General features: G+C 44.4%; 1 protein-coding gene and 1 long non-coding RNA gene across 10 annotated transcripts in view; one reads left to right on the plus strand and one right to left on the minus strand.

Annotated features, from left to right (window-relative positions):
- Positions 1–1,863: 1,863 nt before the first annotated feature.
- Positions 1,864–12,240, minus strand: part of TSPAN5 (tetraspanin 5) — a 171,086-nt gene continuing 160,709 nt past the window's right edge. For all 4 annotated transcript variants that reach the window (XM_072810546.1, XM_072810545.1, XM_072810547.1 and 1 more), the window contains 5 exons: positions 10,962–11,132; positions 8,497–8,622; positions 6,356–6,403; positions 6,143–6,259; positions 1,864–4,067 (listed from right to left, as the gene is read on the minus strand). In XM_072810546.1, the coding sequence (XP_072666647.1) occupies positions 4,002–4,067; positions 6,143–6,259; positions 6,356–6,403; positions 8,497–8,622; positions 10,962–11,132 (528 nt within the window). In that variant the 3' untranslated portion in view covers positions 1,864–4,001. The remainder of the gene's footprint in view (positions 4,068–6,142; positions 6,260–6,355; positions 6,404–8,496; positions 8,623–10,961; positions 11,133–12,240) is intronic.
- Positions 9,774–12,240, plus strand: part of LOC140623839 (uncharacterized) — a 68,882-nt gene continuing 66,415 nt past the window's right edge. For all 6 annotated transcript variants that reach the window (XR_012023373.1, XR_012023370.1, XR_012023374.1 and 3 more), the window contains exons 1-2: positions 9,774–9,918; positions 11,795–11,891. This is a non-coding gene — a long non-coding RNA (uncharacterized lncRNA). The remainder of the gene's footprint in view (positions 9,919–11,794; positions 11,892–12,240) is intronic.

The raw sequence follows: 12,240 nt of genomic DNA on the forward strand, positions 1-12,240 counted from the left end.
ACAATCCAAAGGAAGCTGTATTTAATTCCTCACATTAAAGAAGTCCTAAAAACTAGGATTTCTATAATTTTATAAACTCTACCTTTGTCTCAAACTCCTCCAAAAAAGAGAGAAGGCAAAGGTAAGTCTAAGGATGGCTTCTCTCCTCTGCCCTCTACCCCCACCCAGATACATCTGCCTTATCTGTGGTCATACAGAGATTTTATTACATCGCCAGGAAGCCCCAAATAGCGCCTTTCCAGGCAAACACTGCATTTTCCTTCTCCAAGATGAGGCTTAGCCCCATGACCTCACTGGAGAGTGCTGGCCGCAAACCCCCTTTGGTCCGCATTTATGGAGAGGTTTCCGGTCCTTCCTTGGAGGTCCAAACAGGATTTCCCTGGAGAAATAGGGCTTCACCGAATAAATGACAAAGAGAGCTGCGGAGGCGCAGCCAGGTCACTGGGCTCTGGCTCCGCATTGTTCAGCCCACCAGCTTCCCAGGGCTCCTGTCCAAGCAAGCCGGAAACTGCAGAGGGACTTCAGGGAGCTGCAGGGTTGCTCCCCTCCTGCCCCCCCTCACCCCACCATAGGGCACGAGTGAGAAAACATTCTGCACAATAAGGCCAGGAGACACCTTCCAGAACCCCCTTGAAGGATGCCTGGGACCTGCAGCAGGAAGAAGGCTGACAGGAAACAAAAGGATTTATTCCTTGGGAGAAGAAAGGAGGAACAAAACATAAAGGGACCTCTCTTCTAAGTGCTGCATGATGCAAAATTCTACTGTAATTCGTGGGTTCATTTTTTAAAACTGTGTTAGATATTTTTAAATCATGGAAGCAATGGTGTTTGTTGTAACCAAACAACAGAGATAAAGAGAGACGTAATCATCCTCCAGAGTCCACCTTCTAAAACGCAGAAGAAACTTCCTGTAAATTTTGAGTTTTCTCGACAAAGCATCCTTTCACTTCCGAGCATCTTTATTTTTCTTTGTTGGCTTTGCTGTGAGCAGGGAGGGCCACCTACCTCATATAGTAGATGATCTCTACAGCACAGCTAAGAAAACTCAGTAGGGATTGTTTTATCTCCAACTGCCGCTGACAAATTTCTTTAAATTCAAAATACTATTTTGGACTCAAATATCCAGGGAAATGAAGTAAAACGTTTCTCAAACAAATCTTGGGACATACTTGGGTCTGAGAATAGTATATGAACCTTAGAATTTTGTTTTCATTTGATCTTGGAAAAAAAAGGCCCCTAACAGTTTTAAAGACAAGTCATTCTACAGGGATCATTCATAATGAAAGGACATTTATGTGGCACTTCTCAAATGTTTTTAAGATTCTTGTTCTCAGGATCTCCTAGAAATTTTCTTAGAAGAAAGATGTGGATATCAAGGTAATGAGTCCTAAATCTCACTGTGTATTAAATTTTTAATGACGGCTTCTTAACAACATAGGCTCTGGCTCACCTGCTTCAAAACTGCTGGGGGTAAGGCCTGGTTATCTGCATTCTACATGGTCCCCAAGTGATTGCGACCAGCGGACAGTGACCTCAAGGACAGAGATCTCCTACATACCCGGCTATCTGCTTCCAGCAGCACAAAGGTTCCTTTCCCCTTTAGAGAACCCATCACGGCAATGCTTCTCACGCTGTGCCTCCAAGACGCACAGCAACAGCATGACCTGGGAACTTGTTCAGAAATGCACGTTCTCGTGCCACACCCCAGCCCTCCTAAATTAGAAATCTGGGGGTGGAGCAAACACAGTAATCTGTTGCAACAAGCCCTCCGGTTGATTCCGATGCATGCTAAAGTCTGAGAACCACTGGATTAGAGAATTTTGCAATTCCAAGACAAGTAATGAAGAAAGACATAACTCCATGTAAGGTAGAACCAGTTTATTAATGACAGCCTTAATTACAACCACTCTCGAGTGTAAAAAATAAAGGGTGATTAATTAAAATTTAGAACTCACTTGGCCTTGCCATTTGGCCTTTCACTGGATGTGCCAAAGGGAGGGAATCTCGCCTGATTCTGCATCAACTGGTCGGATGGAGTTCACTGGAGAATGAGGTAATAAAAAAAGACAAGAGTGCCAACTGCAGGGCTCAAGTCTTCTCCATGTTGGAATGACATTACAGAATGACAACTGTGTGGGGGCAGAGATGACATAAAATCATCTTACAGTCAGAATATGGAATGAACATCTCTAACTATACAGAGACACAAAAACACACATGCAGCCACACACATACACCCACACTGTGGAGACAATTTTCAAAGAATTTTTGTCCTTTCTCCGAGCAGATTTAACACGTTCATCAGCCACAGCGATGCAACATGAGGCTAAAATAGAAAATCTTGCTCAATTTCCATACAGCGTGCTAGCTGGCTGCCCAGTTTTGTGTTGGCAAGTATGTCATCACCACAAAATAGACCTGTGGTTTTCCCAGCATTCCACAGGCTAATATCTGCTCCCTGGGAGAGTGACATCCTGGGAGATACCAGTTGGTTTCAAATCTGGGGGCAAAATTCATCCCTCTCCACTTTAGTGCGGACAGGGGTGAGTGGCAGCACCTGGAAGTGGTTTCCCACCTTGGGTCACAGAACACTTGCCCCATCAATGCATTTCCTTCCAAAGTATTTGTGCTTTGTTACCATCCTGATGGTTAGTCTGCACTATGAGAACCGAAGGAGCTCTGGCCATGCACTTTTGTTGTTTAATAAAAGCAAACTAAAACCAAATAAGAAAGAGGAAAAAAAAATTAGAAGTTTTTTGATTGTGTCAACACTATTTCAGAATTAGGTTCAAGTCCATTCAAAGAGAAGGCGGGGGGGGGGGGGGCTACAGAACGAGGCCCCAGAGACTGATGGGGTAAAGGGATTGTTGAGTCCATGGAAGCATTTGCAGTGGCATGGCCGGTCCCCTCCCAGCCAGGGAGGACACGCCACACCTCTCAAGGCAGTGAACCTATGAAATAAATGCTGACAAATAATGCTTGTAAATGTTTGTAGGAAAGATGGCAAGAAAAGGAACTGGTAGATTGAGATTCACAGGTCATGCAGGGAGTTTATACCAAAAAATTAATATTCGAGCTGAGTAAGAAAACTCTTGAAGAGAAAGTGTATCCTAGCTCTCACTTTGGGGAGACAAAAACAGAAACACACACAAAAAAGCAGAACGAAACCCAGAATATTCCAGTTTCCAAAGAATCCAACAACCAGTTTGGTGGGCTGGGGTGAGGGGTATTAATTAATATCTCTTCATTAACCTCATTTTCTCCTTGAATTTCATTAAGAAAGCTCAGGCCTACTTAGAACAACAACAATCTGTCCTGCTAAAACTCAGCATCACGAAGTGTTCCAAGGCCCTAACTCCACGCACATGGAATACAACCCCCTCTTCTAAGAGACACTGCGGGAGAGACCCGGCGAGCCCACTCACAGTACTCGTGGAATGCGATCACAAAATCTGAACCCAAAGACAAGCTGTTTCTTCTTGGGATGATGGTTGTCAACAGTTCCCTGAAATGTACAGTGAAGGGGTGCCAAAAACCCCACAGCCCTCCCAGGTAAGGGGTTGAGTTTTAGAAAAGATGCAACTCCCCTTCAGGCCATGGAATAGAAAGTCCCTTCAAGGTGTGACGAAGAGCAAAAACTGCCTCTCCCAGCCCTCCAATTACTGAAGTAGAGAACAAGACTGCTTGTTCCACAAATTCAAGGACATCTGGGTCCCTCACGCTCCCTTTTTTTCTTTTTTGGTGAGTATCCAACCATCCAGAAATTCATGGCTACAGTAGAGATTCACGGCGCAACGACTTTCATACTGGTTATATTTTAATTCTGTCAGTGAGCAGCATTTGCCAGTGGTACCCGCCCCAAACCAAGTTCTTGGCAGCTCCATCCGGTGGGATTGCAGGATGCCTGTGATCAGGGTCCGTGCAGCGTGGGTTGAGCTGGGCACGCCGGAGGGTCGGGAAGGCCGGGTCTGTCCAGTGTCTCACAGCAGTGTGGCAGGGCTCTACCAGCTAGCCCTGACAGCTTCAATATCACTAACCAAGTTCTGAGCCAGGCAGATCCCAAAAATCTGAGAAAGGAAGAAGAGAGTCAAACAGTGAAGCTCACTTGGCCAATGAATCCCCTCCTTTCTTATCTTTGATATTTTAAATTGACATATAACTCATAGACTATAAAATATGTCCTCTTAAAGAATATACTTCAGTGATTTTTAGTATATTCAAAAGGATGTGCAACTATCACCGCTATCTAATTCCAGAACATTTCACTATGCTGAAAAGAAACTCTGTAGCCTTTAGCAGGAATTCCCATTCCCCCATCCCTGGCAACCACTAATCTACCTTCTCTCTCTCTGATTTGCCTATTTTGGACATTTCATATAAACGCAATCATGTAATATGTGGCCTTTTGCCTCAGTCTGCTTTCACACAGCAAAATGTTTTTGAGGTTCATCCATACAGTAGCTTGTACCAGTAGCACAATCCTTTTGATGGCTTGAATAATATTGTAGATTTATCTTCACCAGTTGAAGGACATTTACACTGTTTCCGCTTTTGGGCTATTATGAATAGTGCTGCTATGAACGTTCCCGTACAACTTCCTGGTGAACAGGTTTTTGATTCTTTGGAAAGTGGAACTGCTGGGTCCCACATGAACTCCATTTAAGTTTGAGGAAGTGCCAAATTCTTTTCCACAGTGACTACTGTTTTCATTCATCCTTGAGCAATGTACGAGGATTCCCATTTCTCCACATTCTTGCCAACATTTGTTACTGTCTTCCTTTTTACGTATATCCATCCTAGTATGTGTGAAGTGCTAGGTCACTGTGGTTTTGATTTGAATTTCTCTAATATCTAATGATCAGCATCTCTCCATGTGCTTATTGGCTATTTATACTTTCTGTGGAGATATATCTAATTCAAATTCCTTGCCCATCTTTTCTTTGGGTTTGTCTTTTTATTGTTAACTTGCTCTTTATATATTCTAGACACTAGATCTCTATCGACAAAATGATTTGCAAATATTTTCTCTCATTTTGTGGGTTGTCTTTTCTCTTTCTTAATAGTATCCTTTTCAGCACAGAAGCTTATAAGTTCAGGTCTTTGATCTGTTTTGAGCTAATTTATATATATGGTGTGAGGTAGGGGACCAAATTCATTCTTTTCTGTATAGATATCCAGTTGGTCCAGCACCATTTGTTGAAAAGACTATTCTTTCCCCACTGACCGATCCTAGGTCCCTTTCAAAAATCAACAGACCACAGATGTAGGCCTTATTTCTAACTTTCAATTCTATTGCACCGATCTGTATGTTCAGTGTTATGTACTACCTTGGTCATTAGAGCTTTGTAATAAGTTTATAACTGGAAAGTGTGAATTCTCCATCTTTGTTCCTTTTTAAGATTGTTTTTTCTATTCTGGTCCCTTGCATTTCCACATGAACTTTAGGATAGATAGATCTTGTCCATCTTTTGCAAAAAAAGACAGTTGTAATTTTGATAGGGATTGCATTGAACCTGTAGATCAATTTGACGAGTACTGTCACCTTAACCATGTTAAGTCTTCCAATCTATGAATGTGGAATGGTTTTCCATTTATTTCGATCTTTAATTTCTTTCAACCGCAATGCCCCATTTGCAATCCTCTAAGAAAAGTACTAAATCTTCACAAAATAAAAATCCTAGCTTTTGGGGCTGCTTAGGAGGGAAAATGGGTGCTTCCTCCCCTCACTTAGCACTTTGACAGGCGGTCCAGAGAGAAAAAGGGACACAGGATATCTGTGAAACTCTTAAAAAGTCTTAATCTTGCCAGTGGGATCTATCCGACCATTCCTACCTGCCCCACCTGTCACAGTGCAGTATTATTTTGCCCATGGAAACACTGGAATACCAGTAGGCAATTGCTGACCCAATCGATTTCTCCACTGTGAAAAGGAAAAAAGATTTCCTGAAGTATTTCAGGATAGTAGCATCTAAAATCAGGGCTTTAAATAAAATACAAACCAAATAGTTTAGGTCTGTTCCCCAGCCCTCCAAGTGTCTTAAAAACTGTGACATTAAGGTGATTAAGCAGAGCTCTTGTCATGGGGGAGGGCTCTCCCAGGGCATCATCTCCCTGTGACATCCCTAAAGGAGCCTTGTCTTACCTGTAGCAATGCAATGCCTATGAAAATACCAGCCACGATGGTTAAATTGTCCTGCAACCACTTCTCAAACTGGGGCACACAGCCTTTTGTGTAGATTACAATCTGCTGGTCAACTTCCTTCACAAGGGAAGAGGAGAGCACAGCGTCACCATGCAAGTTCAAAAGCTCTTCCAACACCCTTTGTGCTAAGTGACAAGATGAGATTCCACTTACTGGTTTTTGCCTGGCATCGTAGCCACACTGAGTGTTGATGACATCCTCCTGGTAGAGAGAGAAAACAGAAAAGTGAAATTCACTCAATAGACAGGAAGCCTGCTGAAGACTTAGCAGATCAGCTCCATTAAGTGTCCTTCATCGAATGCATACTTGGGCATGTGGATGTCCTAGGCACTAGGCTAAATAAACACTTTGATCATCCCAAGTAATTATTATAACAATCCTCAGAAGTAGGTATTAAAGTATGCCCTCTTTTCTAGAAGAAGAAAACTGAGGCTCAGGCAAGATAAGGATACGAAGCACGTTACTGACAATCTCAGGAAGCTTAAAGGGGTGAGAAAACAGACAGAGATAAAACTGTGGGGAAAGCGCACAATGACTATCTTCATTTATGGTCTTTTGGGGGAACTTCTACTTCTTAATCTATATACTTCTGTATCATTTAAATGGTTTTTCGATGAGAATGCATTACACTTTAATAATTAGAAACAAAACAGTGCCCTGACAACCTATCACATGGACAGATATCCTGACATCTCACAGGCCTCATCAGAAACATGGGTTCTCTCCTGTCTTAGGTTTGTTTATTTTTCCCCTCTGCAGGGTATAGGGTAGATTTTATTAGCTTGGCATTTATGGAATGAGAAATCTCTACCCAGAGTATCTGTAGTTGAAAGGGGAGGCATAATGCCTTCTGACACTCTTCATAATTCTTCTGACGGAATTCCGTCAGACAGCTGGAGCTGGAGACAGAGCAGTTTGTACCTGCTGGTCAGCACAAGGCCACCTGAGTGGACACCCAGGGCTCTGTGCTGAGCACTCTCCCGTCTTTTGGTCCTCTCTCAGAGGAAAGCAAGAAATGAGCCAGTGGGAAAGGTGGGTTTCCTGGCAAGGTTTCAGAGCTAGGAAGCACAGTCCTTTCTGATTCTTGGCCTCTTTCAGACCAAGAGTAACAGTTCAGAGACCCCTCTGAGGCCCCTAGAGGGCTACTGTTTCACCTCAAGACCATGGGCCCCTTGAAAGAGCCCCACAACCTCCACCTTACATGGGGGAAATGGCCATTGAACTCATTAGCACCCACTGGGCTCCGCCTGATTTCAGGAAGGGGGGTTTGGGGGTTGGGGAGGGGGGACTGCCCGGACTGATAACTTGGGAGGCCAAAGAGCGTGGAATAGACATGTGCAGAAGCAGATTCTCGCACTTGTTCCAACACTCACTCCTGGCTTTCTATTTATTTATTTTTTAAAGACTGAGCAAGCATGAGCATGGGGGAGGGGCAGAGGGAGAGAGAGAAGCAGACTCCCCACTGAGCAGGTAGCCAGACATGGGGCTGAATCCCAGGTCTGTGAGATCATGATCTGAGCCAAAGGCAGATGCTTAACCGACTGAGCCACCCAGGTGTCCCTCACTCCTGGCTTTTAACTGACAAGACACTTGCATTTTAAGCCATCCTACATACAGTGATATGATGTGACCCTAAATACAACCAAGCCCATGGTGAAAGGGTTATGAGTGGGTTTAATGCTTTTTCTTTTCTTAAATAAAATACAAACTGCAGTTATCATCATCATCACAACTGAGAACCCAGACAGCTGCGGTCTTCCTACATAGGTAGGCTAGCCCTATCTTGCCTCAAACTCTTCTCCTATCCCTAATATTTTCCCCAGAAGCAAGTCAGGAAGCAAAGGGTCACTGACCCCTAGTCAAAGCAGACAACTCTCACCTGGGCCCATCCCTCTCACACAGAAGGAATAACAGGCACTTTAGGTAGTCTTTCGGGGTCTAAAGCTCAGTCTGTCCCTTGCTAGCAATGGGAACTCGGGCAAGTTACTGAAACTCCACGGGCCTCCATTTCACCCAAAGACGGAAGATGATGGTGGTACTGCCAACAGGAAGGTTCTGAATTTTATTGAGCCAACTCACAAGAAGGCTGAGAACAGAGACCAGCGTGCGCTGCTAAATTAACGTCAGCGATCATTACTCCTACTGGGGAGATCTGAGCCCTATGTCCCCGAGAGGAGCTACAATTAGGAATAAGCAGGTAAGGTTTCAAGAAAAGAATTGCTCTGCTCATTGCCCACCCAGCCCACATTCTCCATGTGATGCCCAGAGCCGCCCAATGGTCAGCAGGCACTTACTGCTGGGTCTTTAGTACAGCAGGAGAATGGCACGCCGCATCGCTCTCGACTTGCGTTGGAATCTGTGCAATTGAAGTAAATATTTAGGTTCCAATCATCAGCTCCAAAAGCCCCACAGCACTGCCACTAGAGCAAACAGGAGAGAATTAGAACCTCTCGACTTGGAGGCGACTAGGCGCCTACGCTCACCACCGCCAAATGCCCGACGCCCAGCTCCTGAGAACTCTAACCTCCTTTTCTGTCTCAGAAGTTAGTTTTAGACCAAACTAAACCGAAAGGGCCCCTAGAAAAGCTTCCAGAGTGACTAAGGCTCAAGATTTGTAAGGAGGTGCTAGCATCTGATTTAAAGGACTGATGAGACCTGTGGTGTTAGGTGGGGGAAGGGCAGACAGAGCAGGGGTTGTACGGCAGGCTCAGTCAGAACAAGGTCTGCCTGGCAGGCTCAGTCAGAACAAGGTCTGCCTGGCGTGGGTGCAGGCAGGAACATTCTAGAAAGATAAGCAAGACACTAAACCGTGGTAGTGTCTGCAGGAGGCAACTGGGGTTGTGGGTGGGAGAGCTAGAGGCTTTCTTTTTAAAACTTTGGGTCTCTACAGCCTTAATGGTTTTTCAGAAAATCCTTTTTATTGAGGTATAACTGACCTATAATAAAGTGACGTTTAAAGTGTACAATTTTCTAAGATTTGACATATGCATACATCGCGAAACTGTGATCACCACCATCAAGACAGTGAACACACACTCATTACCCCCAAGAGTTCTAAAGGCTTCCTTTTCATTAGGTATCTGTTACTGCTCTGAGTTTCTTCTAAGAGCACGCATTTACATTTTCAACTTAAAAAATCCCATCATCTAATCAAAATATATCTAATATGAGCTGTTCAAGTCAGCGAGTCTCAAAAGGGTCAGCTCAAGGACTGCTTGTTCCAGAAGCCCCTTCGTCACCCCCCTGCTGGACTAGCTCTGCCTCCGACTTAGGTAAACATCAAGCCCTGATCATTTTAAGGCTTTTGGGACCAATAGCCACTGCAAACCATTACACTCCATGACAGCAAAAGAAAATCACATGAAACAGCATTTCCACATAAAGCAGACAGCATTTCGAGAGAACGTGGATACACGTGTTCTTCGTGTTCTTCCGACTCATCTGGTCCTCCGAGGCCGTGGGCTGTGGATCTCAGAGTTTGCCTACGAAGCTTCATCAGGTCTGTCATGCCAACTAGTCAGCAATGCTACTTGGCAGGGCGTGCACCTGCACCCTTTGTGACCTAACAGAACAGTGAGGTCCGCTGCAGAGGTGACCGGGCTTCATCTCACACCTGAGCTGCAGCACATTCCAGAACAGTCACTGAGGCCACTCACAAAACCAGCACAACCCAGCTCCCTCCTGAGCACCTAAGGAAGGAGGCCGGGCTCCCTATGGTGAGTGCTGATGCAGCCGTCTCCTGCCTTCATCAGAGGGGCCCCAGCTCACCCCGGAAAGCCGTCCCAGGGAGGGACAGCCATTGGTCCGTGGGCTCCCGTCTGCCCTCCGGTCCTGCTGCGGACACTTCTGTCCCAGACAGCGCTGTCCGGGTCTGCTCAGCTTCTCCAGTGTCTCAGGGCATGCAAATAAAGACCTTAACACCTGAGGACAGTAACGCCTTTGGCCTAATATAAAACCGCATGCAGCTTATTAGAGTGTCCTAACGTCTGCACAAGCAGTAGCTTCCATATTACTACTGGGGAAATAGGTCAGGTTTCTGTTAGCCCACGGTCACCTAGCTAATTAGATCTGGGCACTAGATCTGTATTTCTGACTGCTTGTTTATACCATTTTGCATTCTGAGACAAACAGGACATCTGCTGCTTCATTTGCATGACAGAGGACATCACCTAGTAGGGTCAGAAACCTGGAGGCTCTGCGGAGCAGATTCTCCACTTGTTAGAAGCCACCAGGGCTTGGAAGTTTCTCAACTTTTGGTTGTGTGGAACTGCGTGGGCTATAATAATATTTGGACAGGCATATTTTAGGAACTTTGTGGACAAATTATCTATTGCTAAGTATATCATTATGAGCCGTGAAGTGTGGAGGCTGACCAGAAAGGGGGCAAACAGCAAGAAAGAATCCACATAAAACACCAAATAAAATGTTACACCTGCAGCAAAACAATATTCTTCAGATGCCAATGGGAAACAGCAACTGTGATTATAATCTTATTGCTCAAGAGGTTTTCTTTGTCCCGTGGACTTAGTAGAAATTGAGATAAGTGAAAAAATAAGACACTGCCACTTAGGCTACAAATCATATAAGCCATAACGCGGGTTAGAAAATAATGAATACACAAGTAAACCAACAACAACAAAACATGTGGCAAAGTCAGACGTAGGTTCCAGTTGGCACAAGCAGAAGCCAGGAGTAACGTTCACTGGGGTCATTCCTTGAGAAGGCTTTCAACTTAAAAATAAACTAAGTTTAAACTTACATATTCCTGTGTGAAGTCTATGAGGTTCTGCAAATCAATGTCATCTCTGTACGCTCTGATGTTGTTGTTTATAAAGAAATACAGCTGGTCTTTGATCCAGTCTTTGAAAACAAATGCCAGAACCCCAGCAGTGAGCTCCAGGAAGAAAATAATTCCCAGGAACACAGAAAACTAAGACAAAAGACACACAGAGAACAGTTAAAAGGGTTATTTTGATCATATATAGTCAAATGGTTCCTTCTTAAAAGGTTTATAATCACATTGGGTTGTTACACATGTCCAAAGCAGATAATCTTCGGTTTCTTAAGATACATCAATAGAATATTACACTCCAAGAAAGGACTTTTTAAAAACGTTCATAATCACATTTTAGGGGCTCTGGTGGTCCATTCGGTAATTAAACAACAAAGCCTAAATGCAAACATGGGTAATAGGAATTTCTCATTAGACTCACATTAAGGGCTAATGAGTTCCTCCGGATTCATGCACTGCCACGCTCTTGAACAATGACCTGCCCCTACCTCTAGTAAGCTCTCGTAATGTCGAAAGAGAAACCATCCCAGTATTTTAACATCGACTGTCATTTGTTACTACGGCCTTGATTCTGTATGCAACACATTCCTCTATCAGATTCAGACATTGTTTTAATCCCCTTCTGCACCTTCTTTATGAAGTAAAACAGCAGATGGATTCATCTTAGATGAAGAGGTCAAAGAGGAAGTTTGTGTGTGTCTGTGTGTGGGGTGACTATAACAGGAAAATCATTTTCCGTCATGAAATCCGGGTTGAAAGCTTTCTTAGGTAACTTGCTTACCTTTCTTTGTAAATACCAGGCTTGGAAGATTTTAAATAAAATCAACCCACAGCTGAAGGAAGATTTCTGGCTGATATAGACAGCAAGAATTTACACAGGAAGGCTGGGGACCACAGGTAATGTGGTGACTGCCCATAAATCTGGAGAAATCTCCCTTTCATCTCAAAGACTCAGAAGAGCCCCACCTCGGTTATACCAAAGTACCGTTCACGCCTATGGTTCTTTCCACTTCCTCTCACCCCCACACTTTTACTCTTTCCCGACTTTTTTGCTGAAACAGATTATGAGAAATTAAGGTGTGAGGGAGCATGCAGGTTTCTGGTGGTAAGGACAGACAGGGGGCCATCGGGGCCACCGGGGCCACCGGGGCCACCGTGGCTGAGGAGGCAGAGGGGCTAAAGCCGTCTGCTGTTTCTATGTCTGCTGTTTCTATGCTCCGCAAGCACACATCAAAGGGCCAACTGA

The sequence above is a fragment of the Canis lupus genome, chromosome 33 (genome assembly GCF_048164855.1).
Source record: "Canis lupus baileyi chromosome 33, mCanLup2.hap1, whole genome shotgun sequence".
NCBI classification, from domain to species: Eukaryota; Metazoa; Chordata; class Mammalia; order Carnivora; family Canidae; genus Canis; species Canis lupus.